The 26,468-nt window shown below is 37.0% G+C and overlaps 1 protein-coding gene across 8 annotated transcripts in view; it reads left to right on the top strand.

Annotated features, from left to right (window-relative positions):
• The window catches only part of LOC113644229 (piezo-type mechanosensitive ion channel component 2), a 128,448-nt gene that overhangs the window by 4,815 nt on the left and 97,165 nt on the right, over positions 1-26,468 (top strand). For all 8 annotated transcript variants that reach the window (XM_047810778.1, XM_047810782.1, XM_047810781.1 and 5 more), the window contains one exon: positions 15,263-15,358. In XM_047810778.1, coding sequence (XP_047666734.1) covers positions 15,263-15,358 — 96 coding nt within the window. The remainder of the gene's footprint in view (positions 1-15,262; positions 15,359-26,468) is intronic.

Raw genomic sequence — 26,468 nt, 5'->3', positions numbered from 1 at the left:
AGGCTCTTAACCCCTTAATTGCTCAGTTGTGAAACTGAAATAAATCGTAAGTCACTCTGGATAAGGGTGTCTGCTAAATGCCAGAAATGGTAAATGTAATGTGTAGTCATTAGTCTCCACTTGATTAACAGTCTGACCATATAGGGTCACAGTGAAGTGACATACGGCTGAGTACGGTGAACCATACTCAGAATTCGTTCTCTGCATTTGACCCATCCACAGTGCACACACACACCGTGAACACACACCCGGAGCAGTGGGCAGCCATTTATGCTGCGGTGCCCGGGGAGCAGTTGGGGGGTTTGGTGTCTTGCTCAAGGGCACCTCAGTTGTGGCTGGCCCGAGACTCGAACCCACAACCTTAGGATTACAAGTCAGACTCTCTAACCATTAGGCCACATCTCACATGACCTTTACTAAAGTTAGATCTCATCTGACTTCATGCCCTCATGCACATTTTTTTCTGGAAAAGAGAATTTGGGAAAAGAACTGACTAATAAATATTCAACCGACTAAACTGCATCAAAACTATGTAAGTAAAGAAGTGCCACACACAAAAATAAATGAATTTATATCCCTGATCCATATGCAAACCACAGTCATGTGTAATTCGTCAACTAGAGAGTCTCAACTTGTTGATAATGGCTGTGTCTCATTAAACTGCAGACTATGCAGAGGTTCGTTCTGTCTGAGCAAACAGACCCTCAGGATAAAAGTCTGTCTGTAAAGTTTCTCAGTGAACTCCAGCTAGAATTATTTGAGTATAAAGTCTGCATCAGTTGTAGGATTTTCACAGAGTTTTCTGCCATTCACAGTGTGTTTAAGTAGTGATTAAGAGGCGCATGCAAGCAGAGGGCATGTGATTTATTTTATTTAATTATTTTTTGAGCTATACGTGAGGAGGGCCTGCAATTATCTACAAAAGTGTTTATGACATTGAATAAAATTGTGCCCTCGCGGTAGGCCATAGAACATATATATGTATATATATATATATATATATATATATATATATATATATATATATATATATATATACATATATATATATATATATATATATATATATATATATATATATATATATATATATATATATATATATATATTAAAAGCATATGGAATGGTTATGATGTAAGATTGGTTTCCATTATACTGACCTAAATGTAAAAGTCGTGATTCATCAAACCCACACGTTGATGTGGAGCAGCTGAGATTTGTCAGGATGTTCGCAGCATGCGAGAAAACATTCAATGATTTGTAAGACAGTTCGAAAGCGTTTTGAGAGCCGCTGGGAAAACTATTGCACAAAGCCCAGGTTCGTGACAAACTATTCAACCGTTGCATATCGTGTATAATCTGTCCCAGTGTTTTGTTTCAGGAGTCAGTCTCGGTAATAATCCTTTACTTTATTATGTAAAGCCTGATTTAATAAATCCTTGGTTTTTAAAACAGTTCACTTTAGGGGACAGATATGATAAGTCCAGAGTCTTTTAAAAGAGCACGATGCAAACCATATTTAGCATAAATCAGATCCTGATCACCCATGTCTTCCTTCTCGGTGTTGCTTTTTCTTCTCTCGGCTCATGGTACTGTAGCACTATTCATTCAGTTTTTATCTTAATAGTTTCCTGTCTGTAATCTGACAGTTCAGGCTCTGAAATACATTCGGTCACCTGAAAGCACCTTTTGTGTGTGCTCGTGCTGCCCCACTAAATCTTTTTTTCTTCTCAACACAGCAATTAAATAGGAGCACGCTAGCTGTATTTACCATCGAGTGCTCATATTGGAGACAGGAAAATAGGTTGCAGTTGGTGAAATTGCAAGTTCTGCCATTGTTACAGAAATTGATTACAGATGTTTTTTGGGGGTTTTTTTTGGTTTGGTGCTTGAATTTGTACATTAATACAGATCTAGTATATCAGTTCAGAGATGCACAATATAGAAATATAGCCAAAAGCAATGTATTGTGAGTGTAATGCCGCATACCACAGTTACTATCCTTGCAACATATTAAAACAAGCAAAGAAAGAAAAAACGATTGTTTCATTTGTTCCACACATTCTTTTGATCAAAATGAATCATTTCACTAGTTTGTGCCAAAATCTAAGACTTGCAAATGTTGATGGTAAGGATCTCAGTGAAATGATCTGACCAGTTTTCTGTTGTTAATAATATTACACAGCTAATATTTTTTGTAACAATTAACAAACATATAGTTTAAATGTACACAGCTAATATTTTTTGTAACAATTAACAAACATATAGTTTAAATGTACATGTTTAAATATAAACAAGTTTATACCAGAGTTGTTGAAGTGGTGTTGTTGAAGTAGTCAGATGGTGTTGATTCATTTTCTATAACAGCGTCTCTGACACTAGTGCTGGCTGTAATCCAAACCACAGGTCTTTATTATTGGCAATTATCTTATAATATATTATTATCTTTCACCCGTTTGAGGGATGCTAGACATAATCTAAATAAACCTATAATAAATTGAATAAAAAAAGCATTATTTATGATCAAAATTATTATTTAACATAGAAAAATGGATCTCTCTTTACAATAACACCACATGAATAATCATGCACTAATGCTGCACTAATGAATACTTAAATATGAACTAATTAGTTGACGTGCTAAAAAAAAAGCTAACCTTAATCGCAATGTGAGTTTGAAGGAGGATCTGCGTAAATCATGAAAGTAATCCAGCACCATCAATTGATATTTGAATGCAAATTATATCATGAATTAAATTATGAAATCATGCACATTTAATTACTATTCTTTCTTACAGAGTTTGTTTGATTTTGTTTAGCCCTACATCTTAATTAATAGATTAATTAACAAACATTTCCTAACATGTATTATGGTGGTCGGTATTCACACATGAAATCATAAGATGGACATCATAGTTAAGGTAAGCTCTTCATTAGTTGGTAATTAGTACATGCCGTAACTCATCATTAGTACTTATTTAAATAGGTATTAATTCTGAGAGCTCGGTAGATTTGGTTGTCAGTGCTTTGAATGTTCAGTAGGTTTTCCACCACAGGAAAGTCTTCATAACAGGTTGTGGTTGGGATGTGGTAGCCTAGTGGTTAAGGTGTTGGACTACTGATTGGAAAGTCATGGGTTTGACAAACAGGGTCACGAAGCAGCCACTTAACATCTCAATTGCTCAGCTGTATCCAGTAAATGTAACCAGCTCTGGATAAGGGTGTCTACCAAATTAGCAGCAAAGATTTTGTCTTATTAACTCTTTTTACTAGTACATCGGCATTCCACTTAACTTGTAGAATGGAAATTGACTTTTTAGACATTTTCAATCCTTATAAACAAACAAATTATTATACTTTTTAATTTTTTTTTAATAATTATTTGTTAGGTCTGATACGCATTTATGTATATTTATGTATATGTATATACATTATTTTTCACATATATGTTCATATTTTATATAGTTTTATATAGTTTTACTTTTTATTTATCTACCTCATTTTGGTTTTATTTTTTATCCCTAATTGCATTCCTTATGTTTGAATACCGGACAGATGCAAAAAGCATTTCACTTCATGTCGTACTCTGTATTTATGTGTATGTTACAAATAAAATTTGATTTAATTTGATATAAAATCAACCAGGACACTGCTGAATTTCAGTGTGAGATGTTTTTTTTCCTCTCTGTTGAATAAACGTAGACAACATTTTAGTGGTTAAAGATAACGCCTTCAGATTTTAGTTGCTTATAACTGCACTTACTGCACAATAACTGTACTGCATCACAGAGATCAGAAATAATATTTTTTTTTATAGACATAAACATTTGTCTGAAGAAAAAAAAATTAGTCCCTAGCAGGCTAGGCAAAAAACAGAAATTCTCTAAAAATAAAAAAAAATAAAAAAAAATACAAAATTCCTTAAAGCCCTGTTTGTCTACTTCCATATGAGCTATTAACCTCACATGTGACATGACAAAGAAATTCAATTCTGAATATGGACACAACCAAACATTCACAATTTTTTAGTAGAGTTCACAGACAGGCTGTTGAGGGAATCAACTGCTTGTATCTCGTTGATGCAAGTAATAACTGGTGCTAACTTCTTTCATGTCCGTTCTACATCATTAAAAGTACCTAAGACCTAGACATTATAATTTACTTACCATAAAGTTGTAATCATTGCCAAATTCCTGTTGTATAACGAGAATAAAACACTTCATGACATTATGCCATAGGAAAAGTATCAACTTCGACAATAACTGCACACCCCCAAGTGTTTTATTCCAGACATAACCAACATCTACATTAGAATTTTTTCTTAATAATGCATGTGTCTCCTTGAGAACGCCAACAGACTCATAGATTTATTTATACTTCTGAAAAAATCTCTACACATTCTCATCTATGTGTAAATGAAGCCAGACAAGAGCAGATGTTGGCAGCAGGTTGTTACTGCTGGCTGTGATTTTGCAGTGTGTGTGTGTGTGTGTGTGTGTTGAAACTGTCCTCTGTTCTGTGTGTTTGTGAGATGTGTTAAGTGATGAGAGGTCTCTGAAGCTTAATAATACAGAGCTGTTGCAGTATGGACTAAAATGAGTGACTTTTTCTGAAGTGCTTGTTGTAGCCATGTTAACATTATTCAGTAACAGTAAGTATGGCAGGAGGTTACTAAAATAGTTATTGTAAATACATGGACAGATTTATTTTCACCACGTATGCTGAATTTGAGTGACATGAATAAGCATGAATGTTAACCAATGAAAGTCAGACATTGATTTTCAAATATGCTTCAACGGAATTATTGTTGCACAACCTTTTGAGGCAATCACTGCAATCAGACGATTCCTGTAACTGACAATGAGACTTCTGCACCTCTCAGCAGGTATTTTGGCCCACTCCTCATAAGCAAACTGCTCCAGTTGTTTCTGGTTTGAAGGGTGTCTTTTCCAGACAGTATGTTTCAGCTCCTTCCAAAAGATGCTCAATAGGATTGAGGTCAGGGCTCATAGAAGGCCACTTTAGAATAGTCCAATGTTTCTCTTAGCCATTCTTGGGTGTTTTTAGCTGTGTGTTTTGGGTCATTGTCCTGTTGCGAGACCCATGACCTGCGACTGAGACCAAGCTTTCTGACACTGGCCAGCACATTTCTCTCTAGAATCCCTTGATAGTCTTCAGATTTCATTGTACCCTGCACAGATTCAAGACACCCTGTGCCAGATGCAGCAAAGCAGCCCCAGAACATAACAGAGCCTCCTCCATGTTTCACAGTAGGGACAGTGTTCTTTTCTTGATACAGTATGCGTCTGTGAACATAGAGCTGATGTCCCTTGGCAAAAAGTTCCATTTTTGTCTCATCTGTCCATAGGACATTCTCCCAGAAGCTTTGTTGCTTGTAGTTTGGCATATTCCAGAAAAGCTTTTTTATGATTTGTTTTCAACAATGGTGTCCTCCTCGGTCTTCTCCCATGTAGTCCACTTTGGCTCAAACAATGACGGATGGTGCGATCTGACACTGATGTTCCTTGAGCATGAAGTTCACCTTGGATCTCTTTAAAGTCTTTCTGGGCTCTCTTGTTACCATTCAGATTATCCGTCTCTTTGATTTGTCATCAATTTTCCTCCTGCAGCCACTTTACTGTACCTTTATCATGCTGGGTCTATAATTTTCTTTCTAATCTCCTGAGACAACTCTTTCCTTTGCTTCCTCTGGTCCATGTTGAGTGTGGTACACACCATGTCAGCAGACAGCACAGTGACTACCTATCCACTGACTGATTACAAGATTGTAGACACCTGTGATGCTAATTAGTGGACACAGCTTGAATTAACATGTCCCTTTGGTTCACATTATTTTCAGTCTTTTCTAGGGGTACCACCATTTTTTGTCTAGGCCTGTTCCAGGAGTTTATTTTTTTTTTAAATAATTCCTTTGAAGCATGGTTGAAAAGCAGTGTCTGACTTTCATTGGTTAACATTCATAGAATTTTTATTTATTATTACTTTTGTCAGATTAAAGTTTTTCTGTGACCATTGTGAGTTTTTCTTTCATTGACTGAAGGGTACCAACAATTTTGTCCACGTGTGTATTATCACAGTCATGTTGAATTCTCTTTTCCCAAACGGGTTGGTTCATTTCTAGATCAGAAGCTCATTCAAATGTAATATTTATTAATGCACAATACACATAAATGATATCTTTTGATATAGTGGCATTTTATTATGTGAGCTTTTTAAACAATGGATGTTAAATAACCGTAACTAACCTGCTTTGTTTATATTCCAACAACATTAAAATAACTATAAATTAATTTAAAAAATGTTTTACATTGGCTCTTGTTTAAGAAGGATAACCACTGTTGGACATGCTGTAATTGGAAACCAATTCATTTACATGTGGTAAGATGATCATTTCACTATATAAATGGATATGCCGTGTGTTTTAGTCCTTTCATGTCAGCTGGAAATTCGTCTTACAACACAACCTGTAGGATAAAAGCATGGCATCTTGTTACTTTGAATAGAACAAGAATAGGTTTACAGATGTCAAACACTTTGTTAAATTTAAGACAGCAGTTAAGGAATAAACACAGTGCTGTTAAAGGAAAATGAGCAGCAGTGGGTTATGTTTTATTCCTCTTATATCACACGTTAATTGCTTCCATTTTCAAATTATTGAAGATTTTTTTTATTTCTATTTTTATCTGTTTATAGCAACTTCAATGTTGATCGTCTGTGAAATTAGTTAGTGCTCATTAGCTTCTGGTTGGAATCTTGCCACTTGATGTTGCACTCTGCTGGGGATCGATCTGGACAGCACATGACTAAGGGGATCACTGTGGATAGAACCACTTGGAGAAACTTGCTTTGTGCTCGGGTCTTCATCAGGGAACATTTGAAGACTTCGGCAGAAAGGAATTAGTGTTAAGTCTATAATGAGCTCAGCAATGATGCTGACCAGTTAGTTCCTTAGGAGCTCTTGGTTGCTTAATTGGTTTCTGAATTGGTTGCTTATAACACCAATGAGGATGGGTTCTTTTCTGTCTGGTTTCTCATATCATTTGAGGAACTTTTTACTCGCCACCGTCACCTCAGGCTTGCTCATTAGGGATAAATGTTTGAGATATATAGTAACTTAATTTTAAACTTTAAAATGTTTTATTCTGTTTCTATAGATTTGTAAAGTTGCTTAGAGACAATGCGAAATGTTAAGAATTATCTACATATAAATTAAATTGAACTGGATATGAACTTGCCCTGCGATGGGTTGGCACTCCGTCCAGGGTGTATCCTGCCTTGATGCCTGATGACGCCTGAGATAGGCACAGGCTCCCCGTGACCCGAGAAGTTCGGATAAGCGGTAGAAAATGAATGAATAACTGAATTGAATCAGTTATCTTACAGCAGTTATTAACAAGCAGTTCTTTTGCCAGTCTTTGTTTTTTCCCTTTCTTAAAATTAATACGAAAAAAACTTGAAAGGTGAAAATCGTGACACTTTTGATCCTTGACTGAAATTGAACAGCAACAAAAACTCATATTAAACTCATACTAATATTTTATTGACTTGTAAGTGCATTAAAAGCTGCTGGTTTCTGCTGTATTAATACAGTTTGTTCTACACCCTGATCTGGAATGTTTATATACTAAAGGATCGGCCGCTCCATCCTGCATGAGTGATGAGTCTTATTGGTAGCGTTTCTACCTCTGCAGAATAACTGCAAACTAATCAATAAAAACAAATTCAACAAGAACAGAAAATAATGTAGGCGAATATTTAGAAAAAGACACTGTGAGGAACTACACACACACACACACACACACACACACACACACACACACACACACACACGCAGACACACACGCAGACACACACACACACACACACACGCAGACACACACACACACACACACACACACACACACACACACACACACACACACACACACACACACACACACACACACATACGCATACACCATTCCTGCCTCCCAACCTCCTATAAATACCCCAGCATCAGTGAACTGACACATTTATGTTTAACATTAATATTTAGCTCCTGTATAAAATTTTGATATTTTTAAAATAATTTTTGGACATATTTAGTCATCTTTGGTATTATTTCAAAGTCAACAGCAACTTATTTAGCTTGGTTGTGAAAGTCTACATCAGGAATGTTGGAGCGTTCTAAGCCAGCTAACCAAATAATTCAGTTTAAAATATATGGATATTTTCAGGTAAGCATGTTTGACATTGTTTTGCGTTTCATGCTTCTTCATAACTTAATAGAACAATTGATTTGGGGCTTAGTTTAGTTTGATATCTCAGTTTGATTAAATGATACAATAAAGGAGATAGTAATATATTTGGAAAGTATGATTTTTTTTTTTAAAAAAAGAATGTAGGGAAAGCTGAGGGATGTGGATCTGTTGTTTCTCTATGTGGATCTCTATGTTTTTTCTGTTAAACTAAATTAAACACTGTATAAAATGCATGTATATTTCCCAGCGTTATATTTTAAACATAGAGCATTGTGTAAATGAAATGGTAAAAATCCTAATTAAGTATTTTTCAGTTCAGTATCTGTTCTGTAAACATCACAGCCATAACATTAATAATACTGACAGGTGAAGTGAATAATATTGATTTTCTGGTTACATTGGCACCTGTCTTGGGGTGGGATAGAATAGATAGCAAGTACCTACCAAATGTGAGCACCAAAGGCCTGTTGATGCCAAAGTTTAGTCCATTTGGTTCAATCCCACAGAAGAGCTACTATAGCACAGAGGAAATAGGTTAATAACAGTGCTGAAAAATTTCATGGTGGCTCTGGTAGAAATTTGAGAGGTGACCCTTGTCTACCACCAGGGATGTGAACATCAGAACTGGACCATGGAGCAATGGAAGATGTCATGTTGTCAGCCAAGTGCCTGCATGTCACTTACCCAGAGAAGAGACAGCACCATGGTGCTAGCATGATGCTCTCGTTAATAGTCTGCTGGGAAACCTTGAGTACTGTCATTCTGCCTTGCGTACTGTCACTTTTTTCTGTGACATGTACCACCTACTGTACAGTGTTGCAGATCACGTACACCCCTTCATGGTAACAGTATTCTTTAATGGCAGTGTTCTCTTTAGCAGGATAATGATCCATGCCACACTGTAAAAATTGCTCAGGAATGGGTTAGGGAACATGACAAAGAGTTCAACGTGTTAACTTGGCCTCCAAATTCACCAGATCTCAATCTGGTTGAACATCCGTGGGATGTGCTGGACAAATGACTTGGATCCACGGGGATCCCAACTCACAACCTACAAGACTTAAAGCATCTGATGCTAATATCTTGGTGGAATATACCACAGCAGGCCTTCAGAGGTCTTATGGAGTCCAGGACTCAACAGGTCAGATCTGTTTTGGTGGCACAAGGGGAACCTACACAATATTAGGCAGGTTGTTTTAATGTTATGGCTGAATTGTCTATATATTTATACATAAAGCGGGATCCAAAACTCTCAGAGCTTTAATTCTGCATTCTTTTCATGCCAACAATTTATTACAAACTATTTACTTGATGTATTTGGTTCTCTTCCGTTGTGCTTTGTTTTTTTAGATCAAATCCATCAGTGTCATTTAAAAACATGCTTCAATAGAAAATATCAAACATCAGGAAAATTTGATCTTTTGTACAAAGTCAAGACCTAGAATATTAAATACTGAATCCTTTGGTTTATTTTTTTAAACTTTTAATAACGTATCACAGCTTTGTAATGTGGTCTCAGACTTTTGGACCCACTGTATATATAAAACATATGATATAGGGCTGTTTGGATGAATATTTGTTTTTAGATGACATGACAGATTGCACACCAAGGAACCAACTCAGTGCCCTGCAAAAAAAATAATACTGTAGGTGTTTAGTGACTTAAGTCGACACTATACAAAAAAAACGAACAACTGCTGTACATTAAAAACTACACAGAAGTAAAATAGTAGCAGCGTTTGAAAGAAGAACAAGCACAAGATTGGTTAATCAGCATAAATGAAATGCAAAAGAAAATCTGCCAGTTACACTCCACACTCTAACCTTAATTATGTGTCACATTTTTGTGTGGATCTGAGCTCATTTTGAGGGAGCTCATGTCTCCACACATGTTTTTAATACTTTGAATAAAAATCCCAAAACTCATAAGACCTCCTTCTGGTCCCAAAATGGTTAGTCATATGTCTGTTGTTTCACAAGGAGCTCATTTTTTGTCATCTTGGCTGTAATCTTGGTTTACTGACTCATCTGAATGAAAGAGCACAGTGGTCTATAAGATTGCCAGCAGGGATTCAACGTCTCTCTCAGACACTGTTCGAAGCCAGAGCTCTTCCCCACACACGAGGCACTTAGACGAGGAATGCCACGGCGGCTCTGACTCACACACGGCGACTCAAGAGAACCATTGAAATGCTCCGAAATGTTAAACAGTCACTGCAAATGACTGGAATTAGCCAAAATGTTGAACTAAGTCCACTGTTTTTGGAAGTGTATATCACGCTAGGTTATTCGGGGGATCTAAAATGCTGAATTATAATGTGCATTTCTCCATTAGTTATCAGATTTCGTGGCTGGCACTCCTAAACAAACGCACATGTTGCGGAGAAGAGCTCACAGTCTTAGCCACACATTAATACCAGCATGTTTATACAAAGTCATAACAAGCTATAATGAGCGTCAGTCCTGAACACAGCAACGTGCGGAGTGTAGAAGAATTTGGACTTGCTGTACACAGGGAGCCAGTCTTATACTAACTAGCTTCAAATTCTAAGCACCTATATTCAAGCAAATCTTTCTGGTAAGACATTTGGCCTATGCTGAAAAATGACATAAATGTTGGATAAGTAGACCTCGCAGTCGCACAACTACTGAGGGATGTTTACTTTCTATTTGTTTTATTCTAAAATAGCTCGTCTGTCTTTTCGATGCCAGAACTGACACTCTAGCAGTTCTCTGTTGTGCCATTAAATGGTTGAGTATGGAATCAAAAACTGCTCCATCATCAGATTTTTAAAAAGCAATACACTATGGTCTTAACTTTGGTGTACCATATCAATCCTGGACAGACAGACAGACAGACAGACAGACAGACAGACAGATAGACAGACTACAGCTGAGTTATCGTTTATGCCGTGATATTATGGAGAGATTTTTATTGGGAAATGATTGTCCTTGAACTGAGTAAGGCAATTGTTGGTTGTATAAAAATGCCATAATAAGCACTGTGTGTCATCTGGCATCCTGTCTCAGGGACTTTCCATCGTTTGCAAATCGTCCTATTATACCCACATTTGGAGTGTGAAAGTGCACTTATTGAATAAGCACATTTATTATAACACTAATGCATCCTTTGTTTTAGTTAGTTATTATTAAATATGTTTTGATTTTGTTGGACTGTGTATAGCAATGTAATACGTTTACATATAGGTATATATTTTAATAACTAAATTAAACGAATTAAATCATTCAGAAGTGTAAAATGAAAATATAACAAAATGATACACATTATTAATCGATTAACAGTTCTTAAAAACGAATCTAAAATATTGGTTTAAAATGTTTATAAAAGAAACACAATATATATTGTGTGTGTGTGTGTGTGTGGGTGTGTGTGGGTGTGGGTGTGTTTCAATATTTAGATTAATATTACTTTAATTGTATTATATAATATATAATATATTATACTTAGATATATTCAGATTTGGGTAAAAACTTTATTAAAAATCTAGTGTCTGATTAAAGTACAGCCTTCACTTGACTTTAGCTAGACTAAAGAAATGTTTCAGTAAACTCTAAATTCACTATAGGTGTAAAGGTAAAAGAACAAGAAACAAGAAAAACAAAACAAAAAATACTTAAATCACACTTCATCAGTAAGATTTTAGTTCATAGTGGTCACTTATGGTACATTCTGGATATCCGCAAGTTGTATGATAATAAAAAGGTCGTTGAGAAAGTGTAGAAAATAAAGGAGATCTTTTTAGACTGGTGGATTAGTTTGCATTAATTCTTGCATTAAATCTTCTGATAAGCATCAATTCTACATTAGAGCCTTATGAAACTGTCATGGATGGGTTTCATTGCTCCATTTATTTAGCTTTAACTTCACTAGTATGTTGTGTTTCGTTAGTATTTTTACGTTAAACTATTAGGACTTATTTTTATTTTAATCAGATGTCTGTAGTCTAATAATAACCCCATTCATGATATTTGTTATAAGTCAGAATGAGGTGCTAACTTTGTTTAACCTGCACTCTGTCAAGAAGGCGATGGTCCGTAGAGTTGAATACACAAAACTATGCATCTAATCGCCTCTGGGAATATGTGAGAACCAGGCGTGCTTCATGCTTGTATTAACCTGCATAATGTATTCATGGTTGATGAGTGTTAGTGTTTGCTGCGAGCTTAAAGAAAATAAATGTGCATTTGTAAAGGCTCGGGGGCCACCGTTCTCTCTCCAAACAGCCAGAGTCTATGAGTAATTTAGAGCACTGCCACTGGCTAGTTCCTTGTGTTGTTGCCAATATGAGGTCACCGTCTGGGAGGTGTTAATTGTGGGCTAATCCTGCTAATACCACAGAAATCAGCTCCCGTCTGGAGATCTGTAGAAAAAAAAAGATCCAAGAACCTGCTACGAAATAAATAATTGCTCACTGATATGGAAACCCAAATCTACTGTGATATTTATTCTGATATGAAAGCCAGACTGAAAACATTAACACAAGCAGGAATGAGAGGGTTAGATATGAGCCTTCCAATAGACACCATCCTCTATGGGTAACTGATAAGTCCATGTTGCGGTTTGTTTTGTTTGGTGCAAACAAAAGGTCTATTTTCTGCTTAATAACTTTGAAAGTCTGGTTTTTTTCTATCGTAGACAAAAGGGTTTTGATGCGGTCAGAAGCTGGCCACACGGGGACAGTGGGGTTGCTGCCCATTACAGTTTCAGCTGGATTTAATTTTGCAACTATGGAAGAGCCAGGATGTGGCTTTGAATGAGACAAACCCAAACCTCTCCCTCTTTGCTTTCCCTCACACAATTAGCACTGCACAATTTGTCAGAGAAAACAAGCTTTATGATTTTAAGAAAATCAATGAAAACAAATGATCCCTGAACAAATACACAATGGCTCACAGCTTGCAAAACTTCAGCTGGAGTGTGGAGACATAGAGCCAAAACAATTGTGGAGTGTCACAAGCACTCAGTGTGGTGACAGTGTGAGGACACTGTGGACCAGTATCGTTTTAAGTTCTTGCTGCTTTTTCCACCTAGTTTCAGAAACAGGAAGAAGGTGAAGTGAGTCAGTGCCTTTATTTCTTCGGCCTCATTTAGCAAAGCGTTTTAAGCCTCAGAGAAGTTTGCAGGCCTTATGTCAGGGTCATGTAAAAGGTAGAGCCCATCATCTGAGAACATGGAGTGGCAAACTGGGCACAGAGTAGCATTTCTCAAATGATTTGTAGGACAGAATGACATAGTTTTCAATTTTTGACATTTCTGAGCAACGTGCTAACTGTAATGAATGATGTACCAACTGCATAATCAGTGTAATAGACTTAAGTGAATTTGTCCCTGTGCTGATTGATCTAAAGCAAATACTTACATCACTCCATAAACTATGAAGGAACTCGTAGACTAACCCAAGTCGACAAGCTGATGAGACATTTTCTTTTGCTTTTCCTCATTGGAGGTTGGGAAATAAAGGTTGGATCTCTGTTGTTACTCAGTATAATTAAGTTTTTTAATCCTTATCCTCTAACTCAAAAATACACACCTACAACTAACCCTATACAAAGGGCTGTTAAAACAATTGGACGGTGACTAACTGATGGAAAAGTTCCTAATGTAAACTTCTTTACATTTCAGCAACATTCTGCTCTCTTTGCCCTGATTTTGATTCTGTTTTATAAGTTAAAACCTAATCTTCTGTCTCTCTTTGTCTGTATTGCTAACCTGATTTGGACATGCGGGTTACTCCTGTACTTACTGTACTAATCTGGCGGATTCACATCCACAGATTTTGCTCAGGTGTTTGTTTAGTCCCTTGTCATCTCTTCATCAGATCTCTGACAGTCATCTCACTGGATTTTCCTTGTGTGCCTTCAAACACCTGCAACGTATAAGAATCAGCTGCATGATTTGTTTATTGTGCAATGCTTTGTCCTCTCTGTTGTCTTCCTGCGGCCTCCTGGATCAGATTGAAAACACTAAAGCATCCTACAAAACAAGCCAAAAAACTGGACACCCACCTTTAATACTCAGCCCTTGTGCTGTACAATCTTCCCTTTAAACCTCCATCACAGTTTGAGCCAGCGTCCCTCTAGGTACAAATCAGACAAGCTTCAAGGAAGAGTCTTCTCTCTCCTGGCAGTCAGCTTGCCCTGGCTGTCTGAAACAACTGAGTCACTGTCTCTTTCTCCTAAGCACATAACAGAACACTAAATCCTGGAAGAGATGGGGGTATAAAAACAACAACGCCTACTTTGTTGCTGTACCAACTGATTGTTGTATTATCTCTTCTCTAACAAGGTTTTAACTGGATAGAATTCTTAGACGCTGACCTATTTGCACTACGAGAATATGTTTTTGATAGACAATAAAGCGTTCTGTAAGTCGCCCTGGATAACCAAATGCTGTAAATGTGAATGATGGCTGTTGTAAATGTTTTAGATATCCAGCTCTTATCCGTTTCTTTAACAATGCAGACTGGAATATTCAGTACCCAAAGCTATTTAGTAATTAAGTCCATCTTGATTACATCTCTGTAATGATTTTGTGGTTTAAATTACAGAATAGCTGCATGGTTGTATTAAGATCCTGCATGTATAATATTTTCCTGCACCTAGAATTAAGCCATGTTACTGTTTGCCTGAGGAGGATGACATCACACCGTGGTTTTTATGACTACGAATAAACAAATGGGAGTTTTTGCTCTCTTTTTGCATGCCTAAAGTATGAAAATTTGGACGAGTGTCTCATGGTCTGTTAAACATTGTTGGAATGTCAAATGCTATGAGTGTAAATCAGCGCTAGCAGCAGCAGGCCTTGTTAGTGTCCTCAGGGGATTCTGTAACACTCTGTATGATCTCAGTCCTTTAATGCGCACTGTTTCGGTGCTATTTCTGCCACTTGTAATTAGTCTATACTGTTATAAGAGTTTTTATTTAGGCCTCAGTCTGTTGTTTATCTCAATATCTTGTTTGTTTTTATTTTTTTGCTATAGCATGTCTGTTCCGGTACAACGTGCTGTCTTTCGTCTACCTCATCTACCTCTTGCTCATCCCGCTGTTTGCAGAGCCGACAAAGACAACAATGCAAGGTGAGAATCCAATACTCACAGCACTCACTAACTTCAAAAATAGACATTAAATGCAAGTTAGGATTTATAGAATTTCGATCATTAAGAATATCCTAACCTTAGAGGTTGGGTTCAGTGCGTGGGGTCAGACTTTGTACAGCGTTCCTGGAGCAGAGAGGGTTAAGAGCCTTCCTCAACAGTGGCAGCTTGGGAATGCTGGGGCTTGAATGCTCCGATCAACAACCCAGAGCTTTAACCACTTGAGAACATAATTAACAACCATAGAGGAAATGTGAATTTTTTCACTTGTCTCTAAGAACTGTTTCTCTGGCATTCGATATTGTTTATGCACTTCTGGCACTTTGTGAAAGATTTAGGATTTTACACCTAGTTTTCACATCCCACTGACTCCTAAAAACAAGATTTAAGATTCTGGTAGAAAAGTGAACAAGTAATACACATTCAGTGATATGGCTATGTCTCTAAGTAGTGGATGTTAGGTTTCCTAGATAGTTTTAGTGCAATCATTGTACAGACACACTACAGTACATTGTACAGTAGTATTCAATTCAATTCAAATTTATTTGTATATCTCAAAGCAGCTTTACATAACATAATAGTATAATACAAAAATTTAAGATTAATATTAGATATATTTAAATGTGTATGTACTTATCCCCAATAAACAAGTCTGTGGTGACTCAGGTGACAGTGGTGAGGAAAAACTCCATTGAATTGTAAAAGAAGAATCCTTCAGAGGAATCAGACTCAAAGGGGAACCTCATCCTCATTTGGGTGACACTGGAGGTGTGAGATATATATATATACATAGAGAGAGAGAGAGAGAGAGAGAGAGAGAGAGAGAGAGAGAGAGAGAGAGAGAGAGAGAGAGAGAGAGAGAGAGTCTGAAAAATGTATTGATTACTAAGTTGTCCTCAAAGACCATATGGAGTTGTCATCTCCTCTTAGTATAATGGTTTGAGACATGGCCCATTTATGAAAAAGCTTGTCTAAAACTAGCATGCTTGTTTTAGCTGGTTTTTTTTAACTTTGGATGTTTTGTGCTGTTTGGTTAAAGTTGGTTAAATGCTGACTCAAATGTGCAGTGTGACACTATTAATGCACAGCAAGGCTGATAGTAGCAAGCTAGCCAGACCATTTTAAAGGATTTTACTGTCCACTGGGCTACTTTACTTTTAGGTTGATTATCATGAGCTCAAAGACAATTGAAAAGAAAAGGCTTCTCTGTGTACCGGAAATTTGGGGATGTGTCTTTAGCTGTACTACTTTCAGGTGTAATGACATAAGATATATCTGAGCTGGCGTATGATGTTTGTGTTCAAAACTTCCTGCCAGTCAGAACTCAGTAACTCTGTACTGCAGCTCTCAGCAGCTCAGGAACATCACGTTCTCAACTAAACAATGCTTTTGTTTTTTGTTTTTATTCTTATTATATAGCAAAAGACTACTTGAGGTTAGACAAATTAAATTAAATGAACAAAGTATTCTGTTGCACATGTAAGCTATAAAACAAAGGTGCATTTTGAATTTTTCCTCCCAGAATTTTTTCCACTTTTTTGTTCGAATGTAATTTTTATAGCTGCTACTGAACGTGTGCAATCCTGTTGCATCATTTTTCATATAAAAGCTTATTCAGTGCAGTTTGGTAAATTGACTCTTTGTGGTATACATTGCATAAACAATGGATAGCGGTAAATGGAAGGAAGCGATTGTCCAAATTAAGGCATTGTCTATTTATGACATCTGTGTGTTGCTATCATGAAACTCATAAACTAGGATATGTTTCCAATTTAATCCTCTCTGGAACCGACTTGCATTTTCCAGCACTGAGCCAAACCTAATTGCTTGCTGGTTAAACCTCTGATTCTCATTAACTATGACTTCTCTGGGTTTTTAGAGTTCAGATACAGGATATGTATATATACAGTATGTCTAATGCCATGTTTGGCATATTGTACACACAGGGCATTCTGTAAGCATTTAGAATTAACTAAGTGTATATCTGCTTAGAAACCTATCCAAGAATTTATAAACCAAAATATAGCAACCTATAAAATGTTGCATTGTTCTGTGCACACAGTGCAGCTGGTAGCTTTAAGAGCCATCTAACTTCATTTTAAGCCATGGTAAAGACCGGTCAAGGCTGTTTAAAGAAAGAAGCTGCTTTTTTATATACAGAGTGCACTGAACATACCGGCAACAGGCAGTGAAAGCTCCACTGAGTGATCTGTGAGAGGAGGAGGAGAGTCTGAGCAGGATAGGAATGCAGTGTATGTGCGTGCGTTTGTGTGTGTGTCTGTGTGAGTAGTGTATGTGTGTGTGTGTGTGTGTGTGTGTGGTGTATGTGTGTGTGGTGTGCGTACGTTTTCCTTTCACCCCAAACACCCCCACACATGTGTCATCAGTTCACTACTTCAACATTACTTCATCACGTCCGTCGGTTGAACCCCGGGCCACATCAGCACACTGCATGCTGGACTCCAATTGAACCTTGCTTCATACAGTTAACAATTCTTTATTTTATTTTCCCAGAGAGTACAAACCTTTGTCATACTTGCATGCATTCCTCCTCGAGTATAAGACATATTTTAGTGTCGATTTAGTGCCTGTCACTATTTCATTTTTGCTTATCTGTAGCTTATCCCATCATTCATACTTAGCTTAATCCCTATGATTAAATCAGAGATTTTATGCACTAACATTGGACCAGAATTGCTTTATTCTTCATACTTTTTCAGTCATTCATCTTATTCAGAAACCAGTTTATCCTGGTTGGGGTTACAGTGACTTCAGAGCTTATACCGGGAACACTGGACTGTAATACACCCTGGTTGGGATGCTAGTTCATCGTAGGACACCATGCACACAGATGTACTTACACTCTTTCACACGAGAGAATATAGTGTAGCCAATACTTCTACTGCATCTCGTTGAGATGAAACTGACACAGACATCATATGAAAATCCACATGGACGATGATATAGACCCTGGAGCTGTGAGGAAGCAACACCACTGACTAATCCAGTTCTTCCTTCCCTTCCCTTCTTTATAATGCGAGGAACATTAGAGTTTAGAGTTGTTACTTGGTTGCTTGTGTACATATTTTGTACCATCAACATCTGATTGTTTAGTTTGTCAAGAACTATCCTTTCAGAAATCTCTTTTCATTAGCACTCAATGGCACTGACAAAATGCTATAATCACTCTAACATGTCTTTAGACAAACTGTACAAGCACAAAATGTTCACTGTTTATTTAACTGACTTATAACCGCCTGAGGTGTTATCTGCTTTTATGCTTTCTGACACATTTTCAAAACTTGTACGATCTTGTAGAATGGTAGATTCCGGCCTGAGTGAATCGCTGCAATTTTGCTGCTAATCCACAGAATACGCTTGAACATCGGAGGATAGCACATGAATTCGATGTAGTTTTTGTGTAGCTTTATGTACCCTGGCTCTAAAGCTACTCAGTCCAACATGTATGAGAATACATCATTAAGTTCACCTTGGCTTAAAACAAACCACTCAGTAAACAGTCTACTATATGTATATTATGTATTGCCTATCCATCAACTGATTTCAGTGAACTGAATGTTAAGAAGCATTAAAAAGTTACAACATGATGTCTTGAAGCGCTCCACACTTCCTAGACATCATTCAAATACATTCAATCTTTCTGACACACTTCACAATTATGTGAATACAACATGCCACCTTGGATTTTGTGCTCGGATCCATCTGTCTTGAAGACACACATTAGTAATCACAAGTGACCCTTATATTTAATTACAAACCTCCTGGACAATTGTTCAGTACTGTATGTTCCTTCCACTTTTGCTTGAATCAGTTTCCTGAAAATGAAGTAAAGCAACAGTTTCCTCATCCTTTCATTGAATACAGTTGCTGCTGTTGCTGTCCACCATTGTTGTTGCCATCCATTGCTGCTGTGGTGTGCCCATTAATGCATTACTGAAAAAGCCACAGGATTTCATGAATCTGATTGTTCTCGTTTATGTATCTGAATTTGAACCAGATATGAAAGTGGCTCAAAACTGATCTGAAGTTTTTTTTTAGATTTCTTACATATTAAGACAAAAAATTCAGCACAAGGCAGAATGGCATATACGATTAGAAAACATCTGGTTGAGATTCAAGGTGTGTTTTGCTTTATAGTTGGTTGTTGACTAATCAGCAATGTTTAATAGAGTAAGTTCCTCCACAGTAGCTCCTGGTCTGCAGAAGAGCCGGGAACTACAAAAAATGGCCATGGTTTCAGGAAATGCAATTAGTTCCTGAGGTCGCTTATTTTGTAAAACACTATGTAGGCTCTTGAAAAGTTTTTTATTGTTTTTACTTGTGAGTTCTAACTTTGGCCCGATTTCTGGTTGTACTTCCAGATGAGGTGACTGACCTGACACTGCAGAGTCAAAGAGACAGCTCTTTCTTGCAATTCCCTCTATCAGTTTCATCATACCCCTTATCTCGTAGGTCTCACAAGTAGCTAAGCCGAATCTCCTTAATAACTTAGAGCATATATGTATATGGTGCGTTGCATTCTGGATCCTTGAGTCTAGACTTTGCACTGACATCAGGTCAAATTTTTTGACGTGTAAAATGTTTTGTCTGCTGCTGCACTTGTCCTTATTTTCATGCCTGAGCAGCAAACAAACCGTAATCCTCTGGCATAAATAGTGAAAATTCAGTAGCAACAAACAAATTAGTACGAAGCTTATTTAATGTGTTTAAGGGTGGAGTTCCTGCATCTCCATTCAAGTCAACTTGAAGACACCTTTTTGTCGATGTTTAGTTAATAATAATTGTATGTTTAACATTATCGAACACCTTTTTTCCATACTTACTAAACATAACCTTATATCAAATTTTACGACTCCTAAACATGTTAACATAGTCCAGCAGACACTTGAACAGTGATCTGCCAGACCTTTTTCCCTCTGGAAGGTGTGGAGCAGTAGATTTATGCTGGGCTATAGGCCATAAGAGCCTGTGGCTTTGTTCAGCTTGTGGCGCCTCAGTGCGGGTGTTTGTTTGGTTAAGACCCTTCCAGAGAGCAGGAAAGGGGAGAGACAGTCTCTGTTGGTGCACCTTGGCCGGCCCTTACGTCATCACCACCAGATGTTGGCTATTAATTATAACGCCAAAACTCCTTCACCTTTTCCTGAGGCTAAATTGTTACAAGGTGATGATATGCGCTGGATTCAAGTGAGTGCAAATTACAGGAGATGTGTATTTAAAATTCAGCTGAAGCCTTACTACTACTGATGTTATATGTATAAAAGTCATATAACAATTTCTGTCATTTCCATGTTTTTCTAATAGTGTTAATGCTGCAATGACCATGTCAAATTCATTTAACTGAATCAACCTTTAATACGGTTATCTCAAAAACATTGATCTCTATTTAATGCTTCAGTGATTCCACTTGACATTTAGACTCACACTCAGACTTTCAGAAAGCACCACAGTCTGTAAACACACTTACCCACCAGTGCTCTCCATGACTCAATGGGAGAAAACAGCAGCTCAAGGCCACAAGGCCATCCTTCGCATTTGCCTCAAAACAGATGCAATCTGTCCACTTGAGGGAATGCAGGAGACAAGATGGCTTCCTGAGGAAATAAAGCAGAATGGAGAGGTCGTAGGAAAGGGACCTTGACCCTTGTGGAGCCAGCTTCACAGCACTTCCTCAGGAAGGCGATGACTCACAAGGCTGAACGGGGCAACAGGCTCGTTTTTCGATTCCGTCCTATTGATTTCAGTCCAACTTATTCTTTTAGTTCTGAGTTAACCTCAACAAATTCTGTTTATGTGATGGATGCTCTTAATTTTCTTTCATATTTAGTTTCACTAGTTTAAATGTTGAAGATTAAGCAATAAAGAGATTCGAGAAGAAATTCTTTAGAGATATTTAATTATGCACTCAGCAAAGCACTGGCTCTTTTGTTACTGATTCTGTGACTCAGTGTTATCCTCCTGCTTTGTCTCGCTCTCCTTCTTCTTCTCTCCTACTCGTTCACACACTTCAAGAAAAACACATATCTCAGCTGTGAGTCACGTCATAAAATGTAATCAAGGGGTGTTTGAGTCGGCTCATGTCTTTTTACTGGCTTCCTACGTTGTGGTGTTAAGTCCAGATCAGTCACGGTGATTTAAAAATGATTCAGATTTGGATACGAACAGGTTCTGTGGTTGACAGGCAAAATGAAAAAATTAAAAGTTAAACTAAACTTAATATTTAGCATCAGATTATTTCTAATTTATAATAAAGAGGAAGTGTGGGAATTTTTTTTCTTGGTATAATCAAGAGTGCATCTCCTGAGTATCCTATTTTGTTGTAGTTAGTTTGAATATATGAATATACTCTCTCTCTGTATATCTGTATCTAAATATATATTTAGATACAGAAGATACAGAGAAGGTTTGTGATTTAAATAAAAACAGATAAGCTAAAAGAGACGTTGATGGATCTTAAAGATCTGACAGCATAATACATTTAGTGTGTTTTAAAAAGGAAATTTTCCTGCATTAGTTTACTTCACTTAATGAGTCAAACTCACGCTGCCTCTCTGCTCCAGGAAATAGCAAAGACATTCTATTACATTTTACATGGTAAATACCGAAAGGTTCCTTTCTTTCTTTGGGATTATGTTGTATAAATGTAAATATGAAAAATCAGTGACATATCCTTGACTAAAATGTTTTTATTCAATACGTTTTATTTAATATTTTATTTAATATTTAATATACTGAATAAAAATGTAAAAAAGAAATTAATGTCAGTAGATTAATACTTCACACTAGGGTGCAATGTTTTTTTATTTGTGATGTCTTGTGGAATTTGACAGCTCTCAATAAGCAAGGCAATTTTCACGTTATGGAGTCTGATTCTGTGTGCTGTAGGTCACTAATAATCTTTTTTTAACTGACATCTACAGTAGTATTTACACCAAAGTGTAGAAAGCCATGCCAAAAGTGAACTTAATAATAATAATATATAATAATAATAATTCATTTTCGATGGCGTGCAGCATTCTATACAACTTCTGCCTAATCGTTCATTTAAGATATCGTATAGTGCAAAAGATTATAGGAGGATAAAAAGCTTTCTCCACATTTTTTAGAGTGAAGAGAGTTCAAACTCAAAACCCTTTTTATTATAGATTTATAGATATCATTTTATTATAGTGTAATTGATATCATTTTGTTTTTACTAAGCGTGTATGATGTCATGTGAGATGAAATTTTAGGATTGCAACAGAACCGGAACCAGGCCGTTAAGAAAGATTCTTTACTTTTGGCTTTAGACTGTATTCTACTTTATTTGTAAGTCACTTTGGATAAAATTAATCTTTAGATTGGTGCATGCAGTACAGGAAAGTTAAATTCATTCATATACATCAGTTGCTGGACTTCTTTACTTGGGCCCCAGGAAAAAATGGATGCTGTCCAACAATGAATTGATTTAAATCAATTATTTAATTCGCTCCATGAAAGCTTCTCCCAGTGGAGCAACATTTTACAGTTCATCTGATTTTGTTTGGCTCATTATTGTGTTACATGGACAGTACTGAATTTCAAATTAATGATGCCAAGTATGCCAATAATGGTAAAAGCTTATAGAGGCCCTGATAGGATTACCACATGACACTGGACTTTCTAGAGACTTCAGTAATGTATCTTTGTAAGAGTTTTTTTTTTTTTTTTTTACTGTCCAGGAACATCCCAAATTATGTTCGCAAACAGGAGCCAAGTTACAAAACATGCATCTCTGATTCACATGTGCCAAGCCTCTCAGCAGGAGGGTCTTTCTAAATGACCTACGATGCTCACTCCTAATTTTGGCAAGACAAAGTCATCAGGGAACGGTGTTTAAATACAATTAGACTGATGAAATTTCACTATTTAGGATGACAGTATTACCGCTTTGGCATGCACATGGAACTTCATAGAACACGTATTCTATTGGTTTAATCTAACTTTATTACCTTTCTTAAGATCCACACGGAGACATTTAGAAAGTCTAACTGGGGTTGTATTGGAGCCCAACACAGAAACCTATTCAATCATCACAGAATGGATGAAGTAGCCCATCAGGGGGAAATGAAATCAGAGCCTGTTGCCCAAATGGCGAGCCGATAGGCATGCACTAACACAACCTTCTTTGTTCTTGCGTGCCGACATCACAAACACATCTGGTCCATATTTGAGCTTGCTGTGCCAGGATCAGTCTTCAACCGCTCAGGAGTTTATCCCTAGTGCTTTTTTAACAGCTTTTTACTGTTGTATCTCTTAAAGCTCTGCTTGGTTCTACATGCCATCAACACATGGGCACACAAGCAGCTATAAAATCTACCAGATTTTTTTATTTTTTATTTTAGCTCGATTGATTGATTAAACAATGCCTCATATACACCTGGTACATTTCCATATCCTCCCTTACCCACTACACAAATAATATCTTCCTTTAGAGTACAACCAACACACACCTGCCTGTATGTTTCTTGACACTAAAGGGATGAACATCTCTGTTAGCAATAAATGGTCTGTGTATTCACGAGCATTTTTGCTTTTTTATCTGACACCAGAAATGTTTTCTTGACTGTAACAAATGCTATCTTTGAGGCAAATAGATATGTGTTAATTTCTAAACCAGGCCTTTATTTTATATTTAAATAACCTCTGAGTAATAAATGGTGTAATGAATATACTGTATTTTGTAATTTACATAAGAATTGGGCTAAAATCCATATTAACCATTCTCTAGTGGTTAGAGCACTGATGTAACCCATTCTGCAGTGCTAATATCTTGTTGATGCAGTGGGTATCGTTGCTTGCTCATAGCTCCAGAGTCATCGGTTCAATTCTGAGCTCAGGTCTGTCCGTATGGCATTTTGCATGTACACCATGGATCACTGCAGGTTTTCTCCCTCTGTCCAAAAACATGGCAGTAGGTGAATTGGTTACAAACATTTCACCCTGTCTGAGACCGAGTGTGAGAATATGTGTGTGAATGATGATGCTATGTGACAGACTGGTGTCATATCCAGAGTATATTCCTGCCTCATGCCCACTGTTCCCGGGATATACTCCACATCCGGGCATACCCAGCCCAGGACCAGGCATTTATTGAAGATGAATGAGTGTACTTTTGTCAGTCACAATTTGGTTAAGCAAGACCAGTTTAAGGCTAAGTCATTGCAAGGGTTGGGAACAATTGATTTGGTCCCCTTTCATTTGCCGTTATGAATAAAAACACATTTTAATCAGACTCAAAGCCAAAGCAAACCATAAAAACTAACAATAAAAATAGTGTGGCTTGACTGGGTCCTGTAAACCGTTTACAGAACAGTAAAGCACTGTAAAAAGAATGACACCTTGGCAGACTGAGCTTGGCAATGTGTTCAACATTGTTTTAAGGTTTCCACAGTGATTACAGGTAGGCGCTGAAGTACAAGGCTAATTGGATTTATTACAAGATGCGTAATATCTATTTATATGAATTAGGGAAAATAATGTGCAGCTTTTATAAGAATTATAGTATCATGGCAAATAATCATGGCAATAATCCACTTAGTATAATATTTCTCTTGTTGTTATACCAGAGATACATTTGTTTTGGTTAAAAAACAACAGTGTATAAATTTTTATGTAAAAATGGGGCTTATAGTAACAACATTTACAGTATCTAAAAACTGTCTTCAGGCATACATCGACTCACAAGGAAAAAGAGACCTGAGATTATTCATTTTCGATTAGAGCTGCCGACTTCTGGTGACATGAAGGATAGCGACCGTTGGCGACTAGATGTGGGTCTTTCCAGAAATGCAACAAATCTGAAACTAGTTTAACTTTATGCAAATACATAAAAACATAGTGCAACAACTGATCCATGCAGTGCACCTGATACGTGGCAAAGAACACACACGCTTCTTTTTCATCTCATATATACACTGCTGAAATTTATATACAAATGTCAAATCACCCTCAAGAATGTTTCCTTTAAGAAAGAAAAGCCAGCTAAAGAACAGCCAGTTTTTTTTACCTAAATTAAATGCTAGACATGCAACTCTCTGATAAAGGTTATTACTATGGCAACCAGAGGTAGAACGCCCAATGGCAACTTCATACCATAAAACGATTAAAATTGCTGGATGTGTGAACGTAGCATTAGTCATTAGTCGTTAAGCTACTTAAATCAGAAGTTAGCTTTCCCCATAAACAATGGGGGAGAGAAGTTGAAGATGTTATTGAGACGTCAGGTTATTTTACTATCTGAGTGTGGTCTGCTTAGTAACACTTGTCTGAAGGACTCTGTACTCTGCTACTGTGGAAGGTTTAGTTATGAGATTATTTATGAGCCCTTACTCTTAAAAGTGATTGTGGATAGGCTGCATGTGACAGCTTGTTGACCCTTGGGGTATTACCTGTGGGAGAGGAATAGAAGTGTAGCTTTAGTGTGTGTTTAGAAGAGTGCAGGCCTGCACTGTGTCTGTGGTCTGGCTGTCTCTTTCATCCAGACACACTCGAACGCAAAGCTGTACTTTCACTCACACTTTATGCAGTAGCCACTTTTTCATTTCAAGTGGCCAGTCATCACTAGCACACGTCATTATTGGAGAGCTGTGCCTTTTAGAGAGAGGGGTGAAAGTGCTAGGATTTTCAGCTGAGGCAGCATTTTAATTTAGCCTTGTTTTGAATCCATTATTTTTACTCAGATGAGGTAAAAGTACCCAAAACTTTACTCATTTAAAAAAGTAAGTACAGCTAAAAACAGAAAGCTATAAACTCTTAAACTCTGAAAATCTCTGCACTGAAACTCTGATAAACCGGAACCTCGGAAACTTTAGAACATCTTTATTCCCAATCTCACAAATGTTAGCTATCATGATGATATCTTTGACCATACAAACTACATAAATTTTAAACTCTAGCTGTCACTTTACAAACTGCCTTCGACTGTACATTGCAGATTATAAATTATTTAGTAAATGATAATCCGACAGATCACAGTCAGAGGTATTAGATCTCATTTCTCCTGTCACATTGGTTAAAATTAAATTAAACTCTATAAAGGATAGTTTCTTTGAGG

This window comes from Tachysurus fulvidraco, chromosome 3 (genome assembly GCF_022655615.1).
Source record: "Tachysurus fulvidraco isolate hzauxx_2018 chromosome 3, HZAU_PFXX_2.0, whole genome shotgun sequence".
Lineage (NCBI taxonomy): Eukaryota > Metazoa > Chordata > Actinopteri > Siluriformes > Bagridae > Tachysurus > Tachysurus fulvidraco.
Note: the sequence above shows the minus strand (reverse complement) of the source record. Positions and strands in the feature narration are given on the sequence as shown.